General features: G+C 46.0%; 2 protein-coding genes across 8 annotated transcripts in view; one reads left to right on the top strand and one right to left on the bottom strand.

Moving 5' to 3' along the window:
• Pp2C1 (protein phosphatase 2C) overlaps positions 1–8,849 on the top strand; it is a 21,843-nt gene extending 12,994 nt beyond the window's left edge. For 2 of the 4 annotated variants that reach the window (XM_077653075.1, XM_077653076.1), the window contains exon 6: positions 2–8,849. In XM_077653075.1, the coding sequence (XP_077509201.1) occupies positions 2–399 (398 nt within the window). In that variant the 3' untranslated portion in view covers positions 400–8,849. The remainder of the gene's footprint in view (position 1) is intronic. The other 2 variants (XM_077653073.1, XM_077653074.1) reach the window with 1 other exon arrangement.
• Arpc3A (Actin-related protein 2/3 complex, subunit 3A) lies at positions 8,307–20,071 on the bottom strand. Of its 4 annotated transcripts, XM_077653079.1 has the most exons (9): positions 19,909–20,071; positions 18,928–18,985; positions 16,390–16,489; positions 15,805–15,881; positions 14,368–14,436; positions 13,761–13,887; positions 11,933–12,027; positions 11,682–11,776; positions 8,307–8,431 (listed from the first exon to the last, which is right to left on the bottom strand). In XM_077653079.1, the coding sequence occupies exons 2-8, from the start codon at positions 18,943–18,945 to the stop codon at positions 11,705–11,707; spliced, it is 558 nt and encodes a 185-aa protein (XP_077509205.1). In that variant the 5' UTR covers positions 18,946–18,985; positions 19,909–20,071; the 3' UTR covers positions 8,307–8,431; positions 11,682–11,704. The 4 variants fall into 4 exon arrangements, 3 of the variants coding, with proteins under 3 accessions (XP_077509205.1, XP_077509206.1, XP_077509204.1); XR_013312456.1 differs by lacking the exons at positions 18,928–18,985; positions 19,909–20,071 and adding an exon at positions 19,306–19,446 and having other exon boundaries at positions 11,552–11,776; XM_077653080.1 differs by lacking the exon at positions 18,928–18,985 and having other exon boundaries at positions 19,909–20,070.
• Positions 20,072–27,156: the final 7,085 nt, after the last annotated feature.

Raw genomic sequence — 27,156 nt, forward strand, 5'->3', positions numbered from 1 at the left:
GAACAGGATTTGACTCCCCCAATGTCTCCAGAGGATGAACCTGAGTGTGAACTGCCAGAAGGACTGCGAGGCCTGCCCCGTGTGGTGATCCTGACACCTAAGCGTGTCTACCCATCACCTCCGCTTTGCCCACAGCGGGCAGAAGCTCTGCAGACGTGCAACCGAGAACCGAAGCCAGAGTCCGAGTGCAAGCCTCCACAGGAGGAGGAAAAAGAGGTCCATGATGGCAGCCAGGAGAATGATGCTGCGGTAGCCGGGAGCCAGAAGCGGCACCTCTCCCCAGACAGTGCCGATACAGAGGAAGTAGCGCCGAAGCGGCCCCATGAGGACAACGAAAACGTAGCAGCAGATGCAGCAGCTGACCCAGCCAAGAACCGTGCACGCAAGACAAGACTATGAGTGCAGTAGCTGCGCATACATTGAACCAGATTTTATTTGAGTGTGTGTGTGTGTGTGTGCATGTGTTTGCGTGTATGCATGCGTGCATGGTGTGTGAGTGGGAGAAGTGCCTCTGTGTTCCTTGCGGCCACTCCGTGCTGGTCCAGTGATTTCGTCCAACTGCCTGCCCGCCAATGCATTGTGCAGTGGCTGGCCATGTGCCGCGTCTGACGGTCCCGTCACAGTGGCACAAAAAGCTGACCTCGAGAACTCTCTTGTTTTATCTCCAAGTCGTCGCATCAGTATTTATAGCCATCGTCATGACCGTCTAGTGCTGGTTAAAAAAGGACACTACTGCAGACACAAGACTGAAACATGCCACAGTAGAACTGCATTGTGGCTGAGTGGCAAATTTATTCCAAGTGCAGGGATTCAAGCGCAGCCAAGTAACACTGCTGAAAACCATCGTTCTCATTGCCTGGCTTGGTTAGCTAGCCGTGCAGAAAGCACCGCATCCAGGTTTTGCCGGGGATTTTTGTGTACCTTTCTAGTTTACAATAGTGCGTCCACAAACGACCCATTGGTTGAGCTCATTTCAGAACGCCATACTTGTGAGTGTGCACTGTGGAACAGTGCAATCCTCCAATAGCTGTAGATGTTGGTGTGCAAATTGTGACCATTGCTCCCGACATTTTGGACGCTGATTCGTCCTCAAGGACAACGCCCCACTTGTATAGCAGAGTGGCAACTGCCTTGACCACTGCCTTTTTTAAGTCATTGTTTCTGATTATTTTTTGTGTTATCATTAAGCTTCCAGTGCTCTTGGAAGATTTTCTTCACTGTTTCTTAAAGCATACCACATGTGCTCAGATCATAGGGTGATATACTGTCAGGGGCTCAGTCTGCGCCAACTTCAGCTGAGATATGGTTTTGATTCCTACAGACAACTTGTCTGCTGACATGGAATATTTTATGCGAAGATGTGCGCATCATGCATTTGTTCAAGCGTAACTTCTTAAGTTGTGCAGGCGTCAGTAGATTTTTATTTTTTTCTTGAGATCATGTGTTTTTGTTTTTGTTTTTTGTACAACGGTACCGGTTAATTTGGCTAGAAAAAGAACTGCCATTGATAGCAGAATTTGCCTGGCTTTTAATTTCAGGCTTTCCTGTGCAGCTGCCTTGTAATGCAAGCAGAGGTGCTGCATGTTTTCTCGGCTCTTCCTTGGTGTTCCGTTCAATTTCTTCTCTTCTTGCTTGCATACCTCTCGTCTTTTACCAGCTTACAACCTTGGGGAGCGTGACCTGTTAGACATTTATGAGTTGCCCGTGCAACTTGTGTTTGCAGTGTGACTCGTACAGAGCAGCGTACTATTTATAGCCATTGCGTACTGGTAGTGCATCAATTGGGGCTAATACCAGTGGTTCTGTACCCGATTATTGTTGCAGCAATGGTCTGTTCCCCAGGACTCCTTTTTCCGGCAATGGAGTGGAAGTTGCAGAGCCGAAACACGGCATTTCTTTCTGCTGGCAGAATATAGTCCCTGCTTGCATTTAATAGTTTTCTCTTAAAACAGTACTGTGTGAATTTCGTCATTCAAGGCATATTTTTAACACATTGCCAGCTTTCAACATTGAAAGTCTGTGAAAAAAAATAGCCAACGATTACGTTTCCTGGTGATGCGATTTTTGAGTGCAGCTACTGCAGTATTCGAACCGTAAACAACCGCATACGGAACAAGCGGTGCCGAATGGAGGCAGCTCTGGGTTTCGACTTGGGCAGTGCACACAGCATTCCGATGAGCCTCGCCTCGGGCGAACGACCAGCGCACTGCTCTGCCCTTCATGCTGCTGCCTCTCCCTCTTTCACTGCGTTCCTCGTCGCACTTTCTTCGCTGTCGCCGTAGTTTGAGATAGCCTACGGAACTCTGCGGCAGCTCCATAGTTGCCAACCATCTCACTGTGGCACCATTTCTGGAAAGCAATTCATACCTTATCAGTGATATCATTGGCGAACAGCCAATGGCGCGCAGTACTCTTCTCTATTCCTCACGCTGCCGCCGTACTCTGCTTTCCTCCTCACGCTAGGCGTGCGGGCCCATCATTGTGCAGTGGAACTATTTAACGGAATGACACAGTTGCAGAAGCTCTGCCCCTGTGGCCTTCCCTTCATTGCCAAGAAAAGCTGTCGCCAAGTAGAGTGGTAAAACATTGGCCTTATATGCAGAAGTTATTGAACCCAAATCTTAACTGCTAGGCCCATATTTCGAGAGCGCTTACTAAGTGGACGTGTCCACTGCAGTCTGTAGCGATTGGTTCGACCCCCAAATGCAATGCTGAGAGCTGCGTGAAAATTGCCGACAAGTTTTTCCTGTCTGTCACCTTCGTGGAAGCTGCACGTGCCAATGCATCAGTAACTGTACTGCAAAAGTGAATGTTACAAAATTTAAAGTGCTCAAAACAGAAAGCGGCTGTGCTTGGTTTAAGCTTCTAAATAACTAAACTCAATACAAGATGGTGGCAGCGGTAGTTGTGAATTTTTTTATCAAGGAAATGTTCCCCATTTTTAGCCATATTGAATAATCGTGTGAAGTTAGTGTATGCAGTAAATTGAAGTATTAATGGCAGGTTAAGTTTGACAATGAAGTGGAGTTGCATGTCTTGAAGCCTGTCTGGGAAGTGTACAAGCCATGCTGTCATTGCACTGAACATACCTTGTACATAGCTTCATACTTTAAACCTGGAAAATGATTACCCTTGAGGAGATGCAAGTTTCAGGGACAGCCGGGGTGGTGCGAAATGCTGATGCCAGTCGTAGGGTGTATTTGTGGCCAGGATGTGGGATGTCTGCTCCCCACAGTAACCAGTTTTTGGGTGTAAGGGTAGTATGGGGGGGAGGTAGATGATGTGGCAGAACCAGGGAACATGCCATATGCAGCTGTCACACTGTCACTGCAGAACATGTTTGGAATTTTATGTCCAACATATTCCTTTTCATTGTAGCTTGCTTTGAGGGGAAAATGCAGCTGCAGAAGAAAGAAATGAGCTTTAAAAACCTCGAGTTCTGTAGCGCAAGGCACCATTCTAAACATGTATTCAACGCATGACAGCCTCAGCAACTTCTGCAGCGTAAAACCCAACACAGTGCATGCATTTCGACGTATTTTTGGAATATGAACCTCGGAGGCTCGCTTATTTTCTAACGGGTACAAACATCACCGAGCCCAAGTGTTCAGGTTGACCACTGCGTACAACGTCTGGAAAGGTTGCCACCCAGTCCTCAAACAAACAGTTGTGTTGGCTGGTTGGTGAATCTTACTTGCTCTCAAGCAACTTACAAAGGGTCACTGAGGACAGTGTGTACCTTTAGAGCATTTGGATGGAAGTGTGCACCTTAAAGGGACACTGAGGACATATAGAAATTGGCCCATATCAATGGTTTATTGAACTCTAATCACAAAAATGTCACTCTCCCCAAAAACAGTGTTTATAAGCTAAAAAATCTACAGAGAATGAGTGAAAGCACGGATTTGTGCTACGTAGAAGACGACAATGAGCAGGCAGTGCCGCGAGATGGAGCAGATTGAAGTTTAAGACCACGCTCTCCAATGTAAAGCACGAGTGTGTGGTGCAGTTTAACATGAGGCGTGTTGGCTGCAGCAATAGCCTAGTGGCCTCGCTGAGTGGCCCTTTAAACGGACTGAGAAACACTGCGTGAACAGAAGCGGGCTATTATACTTCAGGCGGATTCTTTGTCACACGATGCTGACTCAGAAAGAATTAAGGAATCGATGCATAGGAACGGGAGTTATTCAGTGAAGAAATTTTAAAATACAAGCAAACAATAATAATAATAATTGGTTTTTTGGGGGAAAGGAAATGGCGCAGTATCTGTCTCATATAAAGGAAAGGGATAAAGGAGGGAGTGAAAGTAGAAAGGAAGGAAGAGGTGCCGTAGTGGAGGGCTCAGGAATAATTTCGACCACCTGGGGATCTTTAACGTGCACTGACATCGCACAGTACACGGGCGCCTTAGCGTTTTTCCTCCATAAAAACGCAGCCGCCGCGGTCGGGTTCGAACCCGGGAACTCCGGTTCAGTAGTCGAGCGCCCTAACCACTGAGCCGCCGCGGCGGGGCTGCAAACAAAATGCTGCCCTCAATTCGATTATCACCGGGCTTCCCATTCCCATTTCACTCTCCCAGTGACTGCACTGGGGGGGACCAATAAAAACACCCTATCTGAGCCCGTCGTGGAAGTTTGCACACCATGGTTGCCTAATCGCTGCAACTCATTCTTGCCAAGGCTGGTAGCGTCATTTTCATGGTTACAACCACCACTTGAACGCCTAGTTGACCCAGCGATGCTTCACCGTCATGTCAATGGCGCAGAAGAGAGCACTGATCAGCGACGTTCCCTGACTTACCGGCCCGAACATGAACGCGAGATACTGCGACAGAGTGACGCCGTACGCAAGATACTAGATACCTTTAGGAGAGCGCATACCGCTGCTGCTTACCGCGTACCATGGCCTCTACTAGGAACGCACCGATTGGTCACGGCGAGCAAGGCTCACGCGCTGTTGGCGAGAACGTGGCGCCACTGCCCGGTAATCCTCCACAAGCCGACAATAATCACTGCTAAATGTGAAACGAATGGCTTTTTTCTTTTGCATCCTTCCTTGGGACCAAAACGAACGCTTGTAGAGTGCAATAGCTCAATCGTATCGATTCTGCGAAGCCGTTCTCAGATACATAGAGAGTAGCCATCAGTGTTGTGTGCTAGATCGTATGATATGTACAGAGAGGCGCAAAGTCCTTCGAAGCAAAAAAATAGCCGGAGCCTCTGGTGGTGTATTTTTGTTTTACTTGCCTTACAGCGCTTTTATACAAGGCAAACAAATTGGTTTTGTTGATGTGACATAAAACGTAAAAACTTGACAAAACGTATCTCTATTTAATAACAATTTGCGGTTTGTTTTTGCGAGCTAATTAAAATAAGAACTAGAGTATACAGGGTTCGACCGATGCTAATAGCATTGCTATAAGTCATTGTATGCAACCAACAGGCAAAACAATGCACTGATTATGTGTTTCAGGGCCCCTTTAAAGGGTGCCTGAAAAGGGTGTTTGAGGTTGGCTATAAAATTCTCGCATTATGTAGAGTACAGGCCAACGAGCGTTCATGCCGCGTATAAGACCTCAAAAGTGAGCTGATAATTTACAATACAATTTTTAAAACTAGCGCCTCTGCACCTAGTGGTGACCTGTAGCATCCACGCTCGTTAAGTCATGACGCGCTCGTTACGTCAGCAGTGGACTGCTAGCATTGGTTCGCGCGTGTCGGCAGCCGTGGGAGGAGGCGACTGAGAGGGGCTGGCTGAAGGGATGAGTGCGAGGGGCTGGTGGACGAGCGCCGACATTTCAGCATGCAAAAAGTGACGAGAGGAGAGGGAAAGGTGCGAAGACGCGGAAATTGAAATTTTGACTGCAGATAACTCAGCTTCTACGAAGTGCATCTAAAAAATTCTTGCTGGAGGATATTTGTGAAGTGGCGTCCTTTAGCACCCTAGGCACATTGCATCTTTGTTGAGAATCCCTTTCACAGCCTCTTTAAAGGAGATCTGTTCATGCAGCCGCAGGTTCGACTCCTGGTCATGGATATTGATCCAATTTCTTTTTCATGGTTTGACCTCTAACTCAACTGAAGGTGAAAACTAGGCACATGGTGATTGAAAAATGTTTCCCTTTCTCTCTCTTCCCAACACAGTGGTGTGACACAGCCGACTGGCTGCGGTAATGGTAGCTGCGTGATGTCAAACAATCTGACCAATAGCCATTTCTAACCCACACGACACGAAGAAGGGCGCAAGTTTGAAAATTCGCAGGAAAGAGCTTGCCAACTATGCAGCACATTTGTGGTTTCTCTGCTGCGTGTAGAGGTGCATTATATGGCTCGGAACTTTGTGAAAACATCTAGCAATTAAGCAAGTTTAATACTTTGCTCAAGGAGTGTTCCAGGGTCTCTTTAACATGTGCCAACATCGCATGGCACATTGGTATATTTGTATTTCACCTCCATTGCAATGTAGCCATCAGAGCTGGGATGCAATCCCAAAGCCCACAGCCTTAGATGCCGCGGCGATGGCTCAGTGGTTATGGTGATTGGCTGCTGACCCCAAAGACGCAAGTTCGATCCCGGCCACAGCGGTCACATTTTGATGGAGGCGAAATGCTAGAGGCTCGGGTAGTGCGAGATGTCTGTGCACGTTGAAATTATCCGGAGCCCTCCACTATGGCATCCCTCATAGCCAGAGTCACTTTGGGACATTAAACCCCATAAAACCAAACCAATTCCCACAGCCTTGAGCTCAGCAGCCGAATGCCATAGCCATTAAATTACCGCAGCAGGAGGATTTCATCAGACATCACTGCAGTGTATAGTGAGCATTGGATACAGCTGGTGGCAACACCATCTGTCTCACTTTTCACTATTTTCTAGCCTATAAGAGCTCAGTTGTCTGTGGAGGTAGCCTCATTGCTACTAAGATGTGGTATTCCACTTGAGGTCAACTTCAGTTTGTCCTTAGTATCCCTTTATAAGTGCCTTGTGCAGTGAAATCTTTCCTTGTTAAATGGCAACCTTTTGTCATTTGCCCATGCATGATGCACAAAGTGGCAGGGATTGAAGCTCCCGGCTCCTGAAGCTGAGGCGGGTCCTCTAACCTTTGAAGCCAAGGGCGACGGCAGTGCTGCCAATCTGGCGACGAGGGAAAAAGTTGCGCATTTATTGTTTTGAGTGATGGGCAAACTGCTCCCTTTGTTGCCTCATTCCAAACTTATGTTTTTGTTGGTGCTTAGTCGATCTAAAGTTCTTCGCAGCATTCAGTCATTTTGTTACAATTGTGGTCGAGCGCATTGCTTTGCTGGCTAAAAGTTCTTGCAAGCATGCACGCTTTTTTTTTTTTCACTGTTTATCGCATTGGATGTGAAATAGTATGCTTTGACTTTAAGTAATCTGCTGTGTTGTCATTATCAGTGCAGAGGCATTTTTTTTTTCAGCAATGTGAGTGCCGCACAATTCCATTCTGTCATTGGTACAGTACCCCAATTTTTGGTTGCGTCTGAAAGCTTTTTAAACAATGAGAATCTATGCTCGGAAGCATCACTGATTTGCATGCTGGTAAATCTTGGCTAAAAAAAAAAAAACTTCTGTCAGCAAGGGTTTTCAAGCTGTCACCTTGCACTGCAGAAACAGTGGGAACAAGCACTTGCAATTTTTAACTGTCCTCGTAAAATTCATATTTGCATCTAGATGGTGCGGCTTAACAGGAAGCTGTGGCACCATGCCATTGCTGGAATGGAATGTTGCATGAGCGGCATCGGCAGTCCTCTGCTATGTTTTGTGTGGCCATCTGGCAGCAGCAGAACGTCATTTCATTAGGAGGTGGTGTGCTGCACTTGAAATGACCATCTTCACTTCACCTATGACTGCAACTCTGTGTGCCTGCAGGATAGCAAACCTTCATGAAGCTGGAACACAAGCTCTTGTACAAAGCTTCAGCTTAAACGATGCCATGCACATGCTCAGGAGAAGAACTATCATTCCATTTTCATAAATGACAAAGGACGCAGTCATATAAACAGCTTTGTTAGTCACGTCTGCTGTGGTAATTTAGCATCTTCATTGGATAACATCCTTACACTGTACAGCCGTGATATTGTTTCTACTATTTACCCACTTCATAGCATATTGCAGAATAATTTGTAGCCATGCAAGTCTATGGAGCAGCCCGAGTGCCCCATATTTTCAATTGGAGTACCGTGGCCAAAAATGCGTGCAGTGTCGCGTCTGTCTGTCCACCTATCACCTTTTGTGTATGTGTGCATGAAGGTGTTGTGCAGTTGAGTTTAGGGCACATTTGCAGCTGGACATTTTTGGAAACACCCATTGTTTATTGCAATCCAGGTCCTGCTACACAGTAAGCATCTAGAAAATGAAGACCGGTGCATTCAAGGGGCCTCTGGCACCCAAGGTCAGCGCAGAGGTTAGAGTTCCTGTAATTGAGGTGAAACGATGCATCATAAAATCTACCCGATGCCACTGCATATGTAATTTTTAGTCCTTGTATGTATACTGTGATACGTACTGTGCTGTTATGTGAGCGAAATGAAAAAAAAAAATGGACAGCAAGATGTGCATATGTATGTGATGGAGACAAGCATTGGAATATGGGTTGGAAAGAATACATATTTTTTGGTGAGCTCAAGCAAAAGTGTACAGCATTTTCCAATACGTGGTAAAATTTAGTCCACTCTTGACTACAACTGTGCTGCCAGTGTTCATAAAAACTACATCTGTACATTTATCTCTGCACTGCATACATCAAGAAACATGGAAATGCACTTCGTGCTGCGTATCATGAAGCTGTCCTTGCAGTCTGTACAATGGGCTAATAAATTATCAATACAAGAATGCCAGAGAGTTCGTCCTTGGCCACCAGACACCTTTTTCTTGCAGGTAACACATTTAAAATGCTTATTGTTCTCATGTATGTTCTCTAGTAGATAAGACACCCTGTAGTTGCAAGGCACTGCAATCTGCCTTCTAATGTGTGCATCAAAAGTCTTTCACATGTTGATGACGGATGACAGTGAGGTGCCTGTACTAACTACAGAGGCATTCCATTCTCTGTGCCACTGTAGACTTTTTTTTTTTCATAAGCTCATTATTCATTTCATTTCTGAAGGCATCAAATTTTGCAAGCTGGCCAACACAAAGCTGGCCACACTTAATTCAAGCATGGTGATCATGCACTAGCTGTATACTGGCCACAACTTTGCTAACAAACCTGATACAGAGTGAGACTGAAGCTTCATGGGACATAGAACACTGCGCAAACCTCTCGCTCAATGAGGGCAAGACACCCCAATATGTTCGCACAACACTTGTTCCACATTGCTCAAAGAATAGCCTGCAGACTGATTCTAAGAAACAAAATATCGTTCTCATCCTGGCCAGCCACTTAAGTCTGTTGCAGTTGGACAGCAATGCTAACGGCGGGTTTAAAATTAACCAGTTTAAGACAAGTACAATAAACTTCACAAACTGGTAAGCTACACAAAAAGACATGGAGAAGAGATGAAACGCTGCAAATGTCAAGGTGGAATGACAGCCGTGAGCGGAGCATTTCTTACAAAAATGTACACGGGCGTGGAGGTTGGAAAAGGTGCGATTGTAACAGGTTACTCTTTTATAGACAATGCATGAAAGTGTAACGAAAAGTTTTAGAAAGGCATCCCTTGCTTGATGATTATTTTAATGTTTACAACAGCAACTACACCGTCATTATGTGATAACCATCAATCTGCCTTTCACTGAATACAGGGTAACACAAAAAGATGTGTTGCATTTGAATACCCGAATCTCATCCATCTTATTTTGCTTGTTTATGTTTTTGATATTGCCATGCTGGTGGCAAATGTCTTATGTAACTTTTAAACCCACTCCTAATTTAAATGATTTCAAATGTGCACTACTGGCTGGCGCCATGTTCAACATATGCGACACGTAGCGGAAAATGGGTGCGAAGGCACCATGACGACCTCACAGTCTACTGTGTGCACCTGCGACTGCACAGAGCATTTATCGCACATTGCCATTTCCAGCAAGTGTGTCCACATCGTGTATTTCAGACTTTTCTGACGTGCGCACATGATAGAAAGCATGAGCAGCAAGTTGTCGACAGCTGCGAAACTGCCGAGTCCGTCATGACGTGAATTGTGTGTGTTTGTGCGCAGTGTGCATGCATGAAAATAAATAATGGTTCTCAGCTCCCTTTAAAATGCACTATGTAGTTAGCTGCATAAAATCAAGGAAACCTGGAACAGCTACAACATACCACACTAATAAATCTGGACACTGCACAGTCAACCAGTATGGCAGTGCCCACCGTGTCCGTTTTTTCACTAGGCGAAGCACACGAGCCTGTGCAAGTCTCACCTAACAGGGAGGGAGTAAACTAAACACCACTGAAATGGAATTCAGCTGTGCTTAGTGCCAAGGTTGTTTACCAGGCTCTCATTCTTACTTGCCATCATGCTTCATAAAGCGATCCCCCCATCTCCACCAGTGTATTTTTACGTTAACCCATTTGCTTCCACCATTCCATCCACAAAGGCGCAACATGCTGGAAAAAATCAGCAACAACTTGTGCTGAAAAAATTGCATGCGAAAAATGTTTATTTTATTTGGCTATCAACACAATTGCAAATCTAGACCCAGCCAAATTTTTCATTTCTGAAAAATCTTGAAGCCCCCAGGTGTAAAGTTTTCTCCTTGGGCTTAGCATACTAAACATTTGTGCAATGCTGTCTGTTATTCAGTAATATTTGGTAATCACAGGCCTCTAGACACATTTGGGTTGGAGATACAGCCGGTTTCTGATGCTCTTGTATTGGGGCAACATGGCCACGTGAACAATCTTTTCAATGAGATAAACTTTCCTCATGTAGCACATTTTTTCAACACCTTTTAGGCAGAATATGAAGCTTATGTAAAAGCCCAATATGTCACTTTAACGAATATATTCTTGCAAGCTTTCAGATTTCCAAGCTGGGGCTGAAGTTACATCTGAAGTGCCAGGCTCAGAGTCCAAGCCCTTAAGACTTATCTCCACCTTGCGTATCAAGCACACTCGCTGCTTTCAATATCGTCTAAAAGTTTACGGTATTTGCAGCCAGCATCCTCCTCACTGCCAAAAAGGAGTGCATGAATTTCAGCGCCCCTGAAACTTCGCATCTTCCCATGATGCCATAGTCGTGTTCAAAAGAAGAGGGGAGGAAATTTTTTCCTGCAATATATTTCCAAAACTAGTGAGTAACTAGCCTTATTTAGCATCAAAGCTCCCATCTCATGTAGCTCCCAAGCATGTAGCACCATCTATTAATACATATTTGAAGTGAAAACTGCGAATCGCCATCAGTCGAAACAAATGGGTAAAGTTTTCCTGCAATCTTCCTGAACTATTCAGCTGTTTTGAACTTCCTGACAACTCCCACTTCTGCAGGCGGGTGGAAGATTGCCCAAAACCTGGAATTTCAATGCAAATCTGCACTATCCATTTGAGCCATTGTCATCCCAAGTATCGCCAAGCTATCGATATTATTAAGACTTACTATGCAACCGAAACAGAGTGGTTTCTCTCTCTTGAGTCATCTTGTATAGCCAATGAAACTGTTTTCCACAGACGGCCAGAAGAGCTCCAACAGATTATTAGCAAGTCAGCATTCATATATTCATAATTACATTCATTCCTGGAACCATGCACATCATGGGTATGCAGAACCAAAGCCAGACAGGCTCTTGTCCATGAATTTCCTCTTCGCAAAGCATAACCACCACTGCAAAGAAAAGAAAAAACAGTGCACCATTGACCTCCTGGAAAAATTCGTCTTCCCAAGCTAAGGCCTGGACAATGCAAACACAGCTTCAGTACACTTGTACTAACTCAACAATATCAGGCAAACCAGCACTGCAAATATTTGGTGCAAGTTCACCTTGCTCGGCTTTCCAGTCTCGCTGTCAAAAACCTTGTCACACAGACGCTGCCCACATTCTTGCCGCAGCTGTGTAAGGTAAGCCCTCATAGTCTCTGAAATGAAATGAGCAGCTATTTGATTTAACATATCCGCACGCATAAGACACTAATATAGCACACACTCTGCACTACCGTGTAGTACTTCTGCTAGGAGCTATGATTTGAAATACAGCTGAACCCTACAAGGATAGGATTAACAGAGAATGCAAATTTTTCCCATGTACTGTCCCGTTTTTCAATGGGACAGTACACACTACCGATACACATGTCTTGCTCAAGCAAAACCCTGAGGCAAAAGGAACCTCATTTCCATTTGCCTTGTTACACTTTGCTGTTTCATAGCAATATTAGAACGTCGAAAGTGTTCAAACTTTGCACCAAAAAGCCCACCAAAAACAGCACAAGAAGAAAAAGTTCATAGTCATCACCACCACCTGCTCCTCGCAGTAAGCAATGACAGAGTGACATCGCACATTTACCCCATCAGCTAGAGCACGGGTTCTCAAACTGGGTTATGCGCACTCTGGAGTTCCTTGGAGTGTCTTTTGGGGTTCTCTGAGCACGCCACGACTCCCACTTTTCCTTTAACCACCTTACTTTGGACTAACCACACTAATTGTTCATTGCAGACAGTTTCACTGTACAGCCAGTCATTATTAATTGAATTTAGGCAGTTCTTGACCTGGCATGCACTTGCATGCTCCTTTTCGAGTGCATGTTGGGCAGGGAGGAATAGAAGCCAAGACGTGGGGTCCCCAGGACCTTTGGAGAGTCGATGGGGTTCCCCAAGGTTAAAAGATTGAGAACCCTCTACGCTTGATTGAAACAGGCACATTTTAGAGGGTTTTAGTTCATATCAGGCTCAGGCACCAAGAAAACATGCAGACTGCCAATTCAGAAACTTCCATTACTGTGAGGTTGCAAGGTGAAAAAGTTTTGATACTGAGAGAAAATTAATTGTATAGATAATTTATTGAGCATTATTATTAGCATTTGATACAAACATAAAAAATTTGACTGAAAATATTTGTTCTCGTGAGATTTCGCAACTGAGGTTCAGCTGTGAATGCTACCAAATGAGGAGACGCACTCAATTTGAGACCATGTACAGAAAATTTCAAGTCAAATGCAAAAGCAATGGACAAGTTCACAGCCTGAAAAGCTTTGTTGTAGTTGCTCAGAAATAGGCTGAACAAAACAGAAAAATGTGCATACAGAAGTGTAATGCCTAGTACATGAATGCCTTATTCTTCTCAAAATTCCTTCATTCAAATGTTGCCCATATTGAAGTAAACAACACTTCAGTGAAGCAAACCTGGAGCTGGCCAGAAGTACTAACTTTATGGAAATCGTATAGATTTGATAAAGAGGTAACATTATAAAATAAGCACAGGTGCTGTTATGTGCATGACTATTTCAGACAAATATTGCTTGGCTCATTAGTCATTACTATTTGCACCATTCATGTTGAAGATTGTGCACACAACAGGCACTTTTTCCTTGAACCAAACACTAAGTGGAAGATTGTGCACACAACAGGCACTTTTTCCTTGAACCAAACACTAAGTGATGCTTAACCTAAAAAAATTCTACTAGTTTGATAGCCTTCAGCAACACCACCTTAGCACACACCTGATGGAAAGGAGCCAAAAAACATGATTTTTGTGAGAACTCGGTAACTGGAACACTTTAAAGTGCAGCTGTAAATGCTACTTTTATGCATCTACAAAGCTCAATGAAGCATTTGTGCACGACTGCACAAAATCCATAGGTACATGTGACCTCACCTGCTTCTGCTTGGGATGAAGGCTTAGCATAGACAGGATTCAAAGGGAACCCTGCCTCTCCTGGAATGTCAAACTTTGAAATGGCCAGTGCCTTCATGTCCTGGACACCTTGGTTTTTGTTTGAGCACTGTTGCACACCAAGACAAGACATGAAAAAGAATATATATAAGAAAGTTTACATGAGATACAGACAAGCAGAAAACTATATGCCAATCAGAAAACCGATAATGGCTACTGATAAACTCTTCTGCAGGCAAGAGTCACTGCCTGACATATATGCTGATCCTTCTGTCAAGTCACCATTGCAAAAAAACGAGGGGGGGGGGGGGGGGGGGGGGGGGGTTGACTTGCATATATCCAAAGCTTAAGTAACCTCTCAGTAGTATTCGTTTGAACAGCGCCTTTAGAGCTAGCATTCTTTTAAGGCGTTTCATGCCAGTTACACGTTTCCAATAAGTAACAGTAGCTGTTTAGTGTTGAATATGCACTTGCACCTTCAATGGCAGCACAGCTCATGGGTTTTGCCCTCTTCCCACTATTTGTTCTTGCTCTCAGAGTAATAAGAGCTAGTAGCAGTACAAAAACATCTGAAGTAGTCAGCACTTGCCTTCTGAAGCTTTTTCAAACACTCAGAAATGTACAGTGTCAAGTATATCAGCACACGATCGGCTTCATTCTGAAATCAGGGCAAAAGGTAATTTCAACATATCACAACAGCTGTGTAGTGTGCAGGGCCTGCACAGCAATAAAAAGTAAAAAAAAAAGTAAGGGAACCACAAATAATGATGCGCAGGCTCTTTATAGCTACCCAGATCAAACAAACAACTGTTATTTCTGATTACAAATTACAAAGATAAGTATATTTAAAATACCCCACTGCACTCACCATGACACGCATGCTAAACCCATCGATTTACGACAGTAGTCAAACATGGTACACAAGACTGGCAACACACAAAGGCGCATTCCAGCGTGCAAGTGCACCTGGGGAGAGGCAAGTTATATGCACATATGCAACTTAAATATCACTGATTCCCATAAAAATTTTGATAAAAAGAGTGCTCATATGACCTGACACTACAAACATAACATAGCAGCACACGAACCTGCCACCCTCAGATGGGATGAACAAGGCAAGTACCATCTCCAGACATGATAAACGAACACTGAGGACAACTCCATCAGATTTTCTTATTTGTAAACATCATTTGTTCGGCTCTTTGAGGCTGCAGTGATGTTTGTCCAGCAATAAAAGGTAAAGTAATTGCTGAAAAAATTGGGTTTAAAGGCTTTCTCGCCACATGATTCAAACTTGCAAAGACCGAGAGGGACTCCGTGATCACTGTTTGGGAGTGAATGGTGGTACGGCGTAGCCTCCAAGATGTAGGCACAAAAAAGCTTTCTTGACACACCTCAATTCAACCGCGAAAATTGCTGGCGGCGGTAGCATCTATATAATTTTTTTTTTACCTTTTTGATCCTGTAAAAGCTCTGCTTTCAGTGAAAATTAGCGTCTTTTTCATTAAAACACAGTAACCTATCAATACTCAGTTTGCCCTCAGTGTCCCTTTAAAGGGTAACTCTGTCAGTTTTTGACCTCCACACGTTTCACTGAAACTTTCACAGCAGATTTTCCAGGGTCTTCTGATCCTTTGTCTTTTGATCCCTCAACTACGGCATCCCTTCTAGCCCAAGTTCCGCATCGGGACATTAAACTGTACAATCTGCAATTTAGTACTTCACGACGCCATACTGTAGTAGAAATCCAGTTTCGGTTTTCTGGTTTCCATCCACTGTTTCATAATTCTTTATCTCATTATTTTTAAAAACTATTCAACGGAACTAGTGCACATCCAAGGAATATAATGCGACAGTCAACTCAAAATGCTCAAAATCCTCCACAGTTGCCCTTTCAAGACACAGTAGGCAGTGAGTTGGTATATTTCACTATGAGGCTTGTACACAAGAGTGAATAACAGCAGCAAGCATGTCCCAAAGATTTCAGAGTAATTGCACATAGCTTGGCATGCAGCGATCTACCCACCTTTATTTCATATGTTCGGAAGAAAACATTGGCCTTGAAAAAGTAGAGTGCTTCATCAATGATGTCGGTTTCATCAGCTGAAAACAAAGTTCCACTTTCATGAGCATTTCATCTTTTTTTTTTACATGATTAACAAAAGAAAACAGTCATGAAGCTTAGGAGCTTTAAAATATTTACATTTATCTCATACCAAGTCAACACTCCAAATGACCCAAAATATTAGCATCCTACATGCACTGTGTGTACGACTACAGCACTTTTGCAGCAACACCCAACTTCTAGCAATGTTACAAAACCTCAATTATATCTAGCTCCTGTCATTCTCTATGTACAATGATTTAGTTGCAAGTCTTCATATCTGCCACCACCGCTTGTACTGCGTGCTCCAGACTGGACCACACAGTGCAGTAACCTCACTTTAGCAAAGCATACCCGATGTGGCAGGAATGGCTCCAGAATAACCAGGCTGAATCAGCTACAAGGACAATGATATGCCAAAAGCGTAGCAAGTACAGCATACCGACTGGGTCCAGCATTAAGAATTCACAATTACAGTCAACTGTTCATGAGGCAGAAAATACCCACTGCTCTTTGGAGCTGGGCCCCTGTACTGAGACCTGATGGGAAGAATGACCATGTTGCCCACAGACCCTGCCGAGCCATTTGTGAATTGGGAGTGGTAGGCCTGCAAAACGAAGCAGCACAAATTACATGAGAACAGTATTTAGTTGGGGTAGCTGGAGCAGATCCGGGAACATAATGAGAAAACCGCATTTTGACATGGTGTCCTCTTCCTGTGTACCACGTTAAAGCATTGTTCTGTTATCAGGTGCACAAATACCCGTGTTGAAGTGTGGAAGTGTCAACAAAAGACACATATATGCACATGCATGTATTAGAAAATTGAAGTCTTACACAAAAGGTCATGCTTTGGTGCAAGGTTGTACCTTTAAATGACTCTGCCGTTAAAAAGATATGTTAAACAATGATGTTGAATTGATAAAATGCCAAGTACGAGTTACTGGTGCAACGTAGTACAAAGAAATTCTTAAGCGTAACTTGTTTCTTAACTGCATGAACACAGCAAACAAGTATGCTAGCACAGGATGAAAGCATAATAAGCCATGACAGTGATACAGTGTTACCTTGGTCTAAAAGTATCATGAAGGTCACCATAGCTGACATATGAAATTTAAGATATAAACAAAACATTCTAAGTTCCTTGAAGAGAGAAGTAGGCACTGTTTTACATAAGCTTGGTTAGTACATCTTGGTTAGTATAGCTTAGTATAGCTTGGTTAGTAACGAATATCAAGACAGCAGCTCTCAGAGTGGGAACATTTGTATATTTAACATTCGTAACCAATCCCCAGCGTATCTTACATACTACAATGATTCAGTCAATGAATTGATGTCACAAGCTGCCAAACATTCAAAAAGTAATTGAAAGAAGCCATGAATCATTCTAATATAATGTCACACGAGCAGCTCTCCCACAAGCACCATCATATCAGAGAAATAGTCCGGCCACGGCGGTCGAATTTCGATGTAGCGAAATTCTACAGGCCCTCGTACTGTGCGATGTCAGTGCACGTTAAAGAACCCCAGGTGGTCGAAATTATCCGGAGCCCTTCACTACGGCATCCCTCATAGCATTAGTCACTTGGGGACGTTAAACCTCATAAACTGAACTAGTAGTACCCTCTCATAGGCAATAATTCTGATGCTTATGAATTTCCCCCTTATCAGTCTATTGGAAGCAGAAATGGCATAATTGCAGGAAGATCAATTATAGTCATGCTTCGTTAACACGACCCTCATTAATAAGAAAGCGTCAAATTATGGACAATCTTTCTGGGGAACAAACTCCTTCAATGTATTTGTGCCTCGTTAGTATGTACAATAGCTGTCCGGTCAATGAATAGGGCGAAAATGCAATGTGCCCACTGGGCCCAACATATTTTTGTCATGTTCATTATGGACAGCATTGAGATCAAAAGCTCACCTATCCTCATTAGATGTTTCCTTTCTTGCATTCTTATTGTCAGACATCAGTCATAGACAGACAGCAATGCAAGGCCGAAAGAAAAGGTTTTCAATCCACACCCCCGGTGTATCGCGGGTTCAAGCCAAAGACAGTGTGAAAGCGCAAGTGAACAAGTAACAGGATTTTTTTGTTTTTCTCACTTTATACCTTACAATGTAAAAGTGACTGGTTGATGTGCTTTTCCATTCGTCAAACTGCACGGATGGCTCCAAAGGAAGCTCTCTGCAGCTTATGAAATGCGGAAAGCCACGTTTAAGCGTTGTCAGTAATGGGCAAAGACAAAGACTGTTGCAACGCTAAACGCGCACCGTAAAATGCTCGTCTAGGCTAAACCACTCGCTTATTCGCGCTAGAATTTGATGCAGAGATGGCATACGACAGTCTTGTTTCTTCAGTACCTAGTTTGGATGACGTGCTTTCCTGATTTGATTAGAATTTATTATTAATCGGCATCATCTGCAGCATTGGCGACCCCCCGTAATAAGCAGCTTTCGCATAGTGCACATTTAGCGTTGCAACAGTCTGCATGTGTACTGGTAATTCGTGGGATGTGAACTGTTGTAGCAGGAGAGATGTTATTACGCCATGTCTCCTGCACCATTAGGAGCCTGAAACTGCACTTCACGCTTTAAGAAGATGATGGCCAGGATAATGTGCTTGGAGCTACCAAAGTAGTGTTAAATTCCCACTCCACTGCACATGCCTATGCACATAAGCAGGCCTTAATCACTAGGTGTTACTTCCGATCTTTTCTTTTTTCAACAATTTGTTATTGGGGGTGATACGCTTTATGGAGAGTTTTGCTCAGGAACCAAATTATTTATATTAACGAGGCATGATTGTAAACTCAAGCAATGACTAGACACTTAGTTGTTTTTGATTTCGTTGTACAGGAAGCGTGCGCACAAGGTACGCTTGCTTTGAATGTTCATATCTGCTAAAAACACCAGTTAAAAGTGCATGCCTGGCCCAGTTCATTTTAGTTGAAAAGGAATGAACAGCTCAAAGAGCTACCGCATCACAAAGGCTGGGTCACCTGATACATTCTGAGTTTCTAATGGAGTGTAGCAACCCACCTTCCATGTCTTCCACATCCGAATTCACATATGCGCCTCGACTTGACGCTGGCAATATCTAGAATGGTCATTTCATGGTAATGATGCACAAGTTCGAAAGTGTTGCTGATAGGCTGCATGCATCAACAAAACTATTCTCGCACCTTTCTGACTACATCGCCGTCATTAACTTTTAGACTGATTAATTCCTTGATGATTCATGTAAGCAAAGGTTTGCACTGGAATGCATAAGAAGTCGTTATATGGCAGAAAGTATGAACACATGAAAGGATATTTAAAAATGTTCTAAGCGTCTAACGATTATTGCAACGTAACGAAAAGCTCTCATTTTACGCGGTTCTGCAGTGGGGCGACAATCAAGAGGCAGGTCACACGCACCATACGGGGCTTGATCCAGTTTTCTATATCCATCGACATAATGTGGCCAATATCGGTTCGCAAACAGCTGCTACAGTCGTCTTTACTGCTGCTGAGTGTTCACTTGCCGGTAAGCTGTTTGCAACTGAGACGCTCAAGGCCCGCACAGAGCGATACGCAGAATGAGTAATCGCTTATTCACTCAACCGCGCCCCGGCTTTGTCCTTCTCACGGGTCACTTGATTCGATGTGTGTACCACGCTTCACGGACGCTGCTAACTTATAAAACACTTCGCGAAGGAAAAACCTTGCTGCGTTTGTTTGGAGAGCTGGCTGAGGTGAGCAGCCAACGCAGCTACCCAACGATGACACGTTAAGGTGTGGTTTCAAAGTCCACACCCATCGCACGTGAACAAGATACTTACGTTTGTTCGTCATCCCATGCCTAGTGAAAAGAAATTAAACCTCAAAGTAAAACAGCACATTATGCAGGCCACAAAATAGCATCAACGTTCACTGCAGGGCGGGAAGCTACCAGTAACATCGGAGTGCGCTTCCGCGCGGCAGTAAACACGTACAATCAGCAGTGAGCTGCAAATTACATAAAAATAATTGCTACCTTACCGGCATGTCTGGTTTCGTTTGAAGGGGCGAAAGGCAGGTCCCACAGCGTTTAATGCGGCTTAGCTCACTGTTCCCACCCACTACAAACCCACAAACCGGACGCGAAGGAAACTGCTCCCAGTTTGATAACAATTTCGGATTGGATTGAGTTGGATAACACTGATTTTGTGCGTAGTTCTCGCTTGCATTGCAGGTTGTGGCGGTGCATTCAAATTTGGAATAATTAGCTACACAGTGTGAAGCTACATTTTCACTGATCTATGTGTTTTCCCGCTTTCAATACTCGTCTAGCCAAACAACGTTACCCAGGATAAACTACCGGATGCTTACATGTGCCTTTGATGCGATCTCCGAAGTGACTGTAGCTTGCCGCGTGCCGAGGTTCTCAAGTCACTCTTCTCTTCCCGACAGCCGAGCTTAGCTTGGCTTCTGGAGTGCTGCTTGTGTTTTCGTTTTTTAACTGCGCTGCAAAAGTGACATGCACATACCCAGTGGTGAGGAAGAGAAAAAACGTTTATTCAGCAAAGGAAAGGTGTTGATTGAGCTGGTGGCTGGAGTCCTCAGTCCAGGCGTTCTGATTTGGTTTGGGACAATCGTTAGCGATCCGACGAAACGTTTGTTCGATTCAGCCGTGGTTCTCTGCACCGCCGGCACCGGTTCACGGTGCGCTGCGCCAAAGCTCTCTAGGGTGCCTCGATGCTAGCGCCGGGTGGAGACAACTTAAGCGACGCCGCCATATTGAATCACAACTAGCCTCTCCCATGTACCGCGAAATGCTCGACTGGTAGCCCAGTGTAGCTCTCGTTGCAAAAGGCCGTTCAAGTTAAAGCACTTTGAAGCGCGCCGAGAGCATGAACGGCGCCGTTACAAACGCTAGCGCCGCTGATCTCGTGTGATCAATATGGCGGCGCCGCTGAAGCTGTCTCCACCCCGGCGGCGCTGGCATCGAGGCACCCTAAAAGCTCTCGATTCAAAGCGCCCCCTGCACCACTGCCCGCGATTGATTTGGGTACAGCCGTGGTGTCGCTGTGGTGCAAGGAACCTTGGCACCGCCCGCGAAGGAGGTGCAAGAAAGTTGTGCACATGCAGACAGCTTTGAGCAGACGACGCTAACATGCTCGTAAGTATTTAAGGTGAATTGTGGGAGGTCTTCGCTGTCGTCGACGGGTCCTATGTCATTTTGCGAGAAAATGACGCTGAAATATACGCGACAGCAGGTAACTTTCTGTGTTTTTTTGTTGTACCTGCTACTTACTTGTAACAGATAGCTAAGCCGTCCGTGTGCGTGCGAGTTCACACACACAAAAAAATTTTTTTTCAGACGGCGCAACAATGGTGCGTGGGCTGTTGGAAAAATACGCGCAGGGCGAATCGTGGGCGTGTTTTGCCGGCGCCGGTACCTCTGCCTGCTGCGCTAGCATGCTGGCAGATGCTGCTGGTTCGCCGCTGCCTGGACATTAATTCTGCTGCGGCTACGGGGATGCCGGGGCTCACGCAAAGCAGCGAGTTAGCTTTTAAACTGCTTATAAAGAGCTAAATGAGCGAGGCGGGCTCTCGACGGTAATATGTGGGCGCCCCCCCCCCCCCTATAGGCGCCGGAAAATATGAAGGGCCTTGAAGTGCGCTGAAAGTTCTTAGAACGACTCTCTAGATATTCTGAAGAGCCTCATGTATTCTAAATTGAAGTAGCAATTGCAACAGCGATTTTACAGTACTTCGGAATTCGGCTGCAATCGGTCCAAACAAGTGAGTTGCGGCAAAGGACAGCACGGAGTCGGTTTCCTGGTATTACTGTCGCAAGCGTAGAACTACTCCATAACAAAGAACTAGGTGATGTCCCCGTCATCGACCATGGTCAACTCCACGGACGACGCAAGTCTCGTTATGCACGAAAGCGACCGCACACAAAAAACACACGCGAGAACTGCACCACTGAACATCTCCACGGCGAGCAGACAGCAAGAACTGCCTGCACGCGCTCGATTGAAAGTCGTCGCACACAAGGTGCGGCGCTGCTGACGCGCTGCACCTGCACCACAGAACTCGTCCTGCACTGCGCTGGCACCAGCGACACTTCACAGGACTAGTGCCGTGAACCAACTCTGAATCGAATAAAGCTATATGCCATCACCAACTTTGCCAAAGGCCGCATCTCACTCACTGCCAGAAAAACACTGAAAAATGTTGACGTTACATCCCATCTCCGTGACACTGACCTGATATGGGTCCCGGCGCACGCCGGAAACCCCGGCAACGAGGCCGCCCACGCAAAAGCTCGAGTTAGAGCCTGCCGAGCAGCGGATGGTCTGAACCCGGACGCAATCGACGAAGCTCTAACCTCCTACCACGACAACGCCACCCATTTCAAACTCAGACGAAGGCAATTCCCGCCGCCGCACCACTCCCTCTCGAAAGAGCAGCAGCTGGCGTGGACCTCAACCCAAATGTGCATTCGCGCATATGTACTCATATCTGTAGCCCAAACTTCCGCTCCTGCAGCGCAAAAGCTACTTTGGACCACACAATCTTGGACTGTAAAGCGCATCCTCCACCCCACTACTCATGGCTGCTCCCTCACCTGACGCGTGGCTTTCAGTAAAGGCCAGCGACGACCGAGACATTCGAGTCAAGGCCGTGGAATGGGCCTATGCGATCCAAGACCTGCATGGTCTGGACTTCACCTACTGACCACCACTCTAGCGTTTCGTTCAATAAAGTTTTTACTCACTCAGTCCAGGACCCCGCTGGCCTTGGCCGACGAGCGCAGTTGGATGAGCGCTCGTTGGCTCGCCAGAGTGACGCTGCTCAGTTGTGTTGTACCTCCCACTGCTCGAGTGACGTTCCGGTGTCTGTAAATGTCGCGGTTTAGCCGGGCACCCCCATGATATATGAAGGATCGTCAGACTATAGCGCTGCACCAAGGGCAAGCGTTTCGGTATTGGGTGGAATGAGTTTTGTGGAATACTGAAAGGCTCGGAAAGGTACTTGTTTGCATATGAGGCCAGGCGCAAGCTTTCCCTGAGGTGAGGCGCGTATGTGGTGGCGGATTAATCCGGAGGTCGAGCCGCTGGGTCTCAAGGCGTGCTGAATGAGGCGAGGAGTGGGCAGCTCAACTCGGTTGGTATGATCACAAACTAAAGCGTTAACCCTCTCGTTCTCCTCGAGGCCCCCGTGGCCTGCAGTCCGCGTACTGTGATAATGTTCGGTGAGGCGGGAGCCCAGGATGATCGCGCCGCTTGGGTGGGTAGTCGGCAGGCTCGTTGAGAGTCGGTGACGACGTGGGAAGCGGTACCGATGGGAGGAGAGACGTCATCAAAGTGTTTGATAGCCATTGCCCCTGCAGTGACCTTTGCTGTGACCGGGCTCTTGGCTCGTATAGAGGCCGTCAGAACAGGATTGAAACTATTGTTCAGGGCCGCTACCGCGACAGCGTTACCATCCGGGTAGGCTGCCACATACACTGCTTCGGTGACTCGAATTGTGAGCGTAGGCGCCGAACCTTGACCGGCGGCGGCTTGCGTGCAGTTCGCGGTGCATGTCGGATCTCATGCGAGAGTGATAGTTTGAAAACCAGTGCTCGCAGGTCTTCTGCGGTGCCTACCCGTTTGAGGATCTCTGTGCCTACCACGATGGTCTGGAGCCTGATCTTCTGTGATATGAGGACTGCGCCACGTAATTCGTCAAAACTGTGCAGTCCGGATAAGAGCCTTTCATTAAAAGTATTGATGGGGAGGCCTAGGGCCGTACGGTACACAATCCGAATCACTGCATCAATCTGCTTCTGTTAACTTTTGCATAGGGTTTGAAAGTGTTATGCCCGGCGTGCCTTCCAGTCCAAATGAATAAAGACGCCGACTCCCCGACCAGGATTTCCAGAAGAACAACGTGAAGGCTATTGAGACTTCTGAAGAAACGCTGCTGACTGGCGTTCGCGAAAGCAGCGGCGACAATGGCGGCACCACGTGGCCGAGTGTGCCATCGGGTCGCAGGACGGAGCGTTGCTCTCATCAGTCACGCTGGGGTGCAGCGCCTTCGACAGAGGTTCCGCGTTTCGGACAACAGGCGAGGAAGTGCAAGGTCTTTCACCCCCTGCTGGGAAACGGCTTGACATTGCTGTGCCACGTGGGTGCCAAGTGGGAGCATTCCTGTGCAACGTGGGCGTATTCCAAACCCACGTGCGCGCCCACCTGGCAGCTGTGTTGACAACGTGACAGTGTCTTGTACACTTTCCATCGACGAGCTGAGAGAGGCATCAGCACCACCCCTTGCCGTGGGTGGTACCATCAGTGTCATCGCCTGCACGTTTGATTGGACATCATTCTTCGAACTGTATTCCCCAGCCAGGGATCTGGGCAATACGAAGGGTATTTAACGAGCTGCTGGTTTGGTACCAGAGACACCCTTTGCTGGGAGAGACCCCGATTGCGGAGAGACACTCGTCTCCTAAGACTTCCTTTTCTAAGAGGCACTCTCAGTTGCCATTACTTGTACATTATGTAAATAGTCTGTATAAAGTTTTTCCTTGCTTTTCCCTTCGTAACCACGTCTCCGATCCTCCGCGTCCCTTCTCCGGCCCGACCACGCTACCTCATAGCCAACTGGTGGCAGCGGTGGGATACTGCTATCCCATCCCAACAATAGGGGAGACCGTAGGTGATCCGGCTGATTATGAGGGCTGGTTATCATTGCCGCGAATAATGAATCTCAGATCCATAATTGTTCAGAATGAAACTTCTATTTTTATATGCTGGGGATTTAACCTTGCTGGAGAATGAACCAGAAAGCCTTAACGATAAAGCATAGTTCGAATTAGTGAGGCCAGACCTTGAAACGGCACCCTTGTTTACATGAAAACTATGACTACCGTAATTATCTTTTCATAATGGAGAGTCCAGCGATGCTCATGAGGAAAAAAAATACCCCAGGTTTAAGCCCCATAACTGTGTCTAAAAGCATAATAAGAAATGGTAGCATATTCGGAGGAAAAGAGCCTAAAAATATCACACGTGTAATAATGTAATGAGAAACACGATGTCACGAAAAATTCGCTATGTTGCTGTATCATTCTAGGTGGAGCCATCTTAGCCTTGACCGCCAACAAAAAATGAAATACTTGTTGAAAGCTCTCCAGTTTGAATCAGATATTCATGTCCTTTGAAATATTCGATATGCGTATATTAGACTGAGCTTTCGGGTCAAATACGAATATTTATTGTGTAACATTTTATTCGTACTGACATTTTTCGAATAATCGTCTCTCACGGTTGCACGTATATGACCTTTCGCATCGCGCTTGCCCCTCACCGGATTCACCACAGTTTTTATCAGCACTTCCAAATTCTACCACTTTTTCTATCTTCCCCAGTGTGAGCAGCAGGCCAGAGCGTGGCCGACCACTCCACTCTTTCTCGCAGCTTCCTCTCGCTCACCTTGGCTGCTGCTGGTGGTGGTGATGACGATGATGACCACATTTCGGAGATTTAGTCTTCATCCCTGTTATCTGTAACACACGTATCTCCCTGTTCTGTCGGAGCTACACGTAAAAAAAATTTGAAGCGACTAAGTCGAGATTCTGCCAGGCGGTTGCTTTTTTGTTTTTGTTGCCAGGAGGGTGTCATCAGTGCTGCTATGTCCTCTGTCAGCTTCCGAAAGGTCCTCGCCCCTATTGTAATCCGTTTAGACCGCGTGGCACTTGCTGTAATACAGTATTAAGGACGTTCGACGTCCGCCGCTATGATCGAGGATGGCGCTGGTGAACACTCCCAAGATTAGTTTACTCGCAGTATAAATACACTCGAAAATTGAAGCTTGCACAGCCGTCGCTGTACGTGGCAAGCGGAAGTCGCTGCTTCGGATCACGTAGGCGACGTGCGTCTTTTCTTATGCTTTTTAATTGTCGGTAAAAAATAATTTCACTACTATTTTCCCATTGATCAGCACCGCATATTTAAAGAACAAAAAGAAACATTCCACTCTACTTCCACTGTTGGCTTCCTTCATATTTATGTCATATCAAGCCGCTCATTTTCCTACCCAAATGACTTCCTCAAGACCCTCTCGAGTACATTTCGCAATTTAAAAGCGAAAGCTTTACTGGCCGCGAACTTACGGTTTCGACGTGGCGGTGCTCCGAGGAGGCATATGACGTCACAACGTGCGCCTGGCCGCGGATATTTCTTTCTCTCTCGCTCCTTAGTCACTACTGCGCATGTGTCACTAGTAGCACCGAGCCACAGGTGTTCCGCCGCTGCCCAGCGCCGCGCCTTTCCTCGAAATCCAAAATCCAACTTTCAATTTTCAGTTTTCTCCTTTTTTTCTCTTTCTACTTCACCCGCCGCGGTGGCTCAGTGGTTAGAGTGCTCGGCTACTGATCCGGAGTTCCCGGGTTCGAACCCGACCGCGGCGGCTGCGCTTTTGTGGAGGCAAAACACTGAGGCGCCCGTGTGCTGTGCGATGTCAGTGCACGTTAAAGATCCCCAGGTGGTCGAAATTATTCCGGAGCCCTCCACTACGGCACCTCCTTCTTCCTTTCTTTTTTCACTCCCTCATTTATCTCTTCCCTTACGGCGTAGTTCAGGTTTCCAACGATATATGAGACATGCTGCACCATTTCCTTTCCCCAAAAACCAATTAATAATAATATTGTTAACAATTATTACTCTTCTTTCCCTCCCTCCTTTATTCCTTCCTTTACGGCGCGGTTTGGGTGTCCACCGAGATATGTGAGACGGTTACTGACCCACCGCGGTGGCTCAGTGGTTAGGGCGCTCGACTAACAATAATAATAATTGGTTTTTGGTGGAAAGGAAATGGCGCAGTATCTGTCTCATGTATCGTTGGACACCTGAACCGCGCCGTAAGGGAAGGGATAAAGGAGGGAGTGAAAGAAGAGAGGAACAAATAGGTCCGTAGTGGAGGGCTCCGGAATACTTTCGACCACCTGGGGATCTTTAACGTGCACTGACATCGCACAGCACACGGGCGCCTTAGCGTTTTTTCTCCATAAAAACGCAGCCGCCGCGGTCGGGTTCGAACCCGGGAACTCCGGATCAGTAGTCGAGCGCCCTAACCACTGAGCCACCGCGGCGGGGCGGCGCTCGACTACTGATCCGGAGTTCCTGGGTTCGAACTCGACCGCGGCGGCTGCGTCTTTATGGAGGAAAAACGCTAAGGCACCCGTGTGCTGTGCGATGTCAGTGCACGCTAAAGGTCCCCAAGTGGTCGAAATTATTCCGGAGCCCTCCACTA

Source organism: Amblyomma americanum, chromosome 2, assembly GCF_052857255.1.
Source record: "Amblyomma americanum isolate KBUSLIRL-KWMA chromosome 2, ASM5285725v1, whole genome shotgun sequence".
Taxonomy (NCBI): domain Eukaryota; kingdom Metazoa; phylum Arthropoda; class Arachnida; order Ixodida; family Ixodidae; genus Amblyomma; species Amblyomma americanum.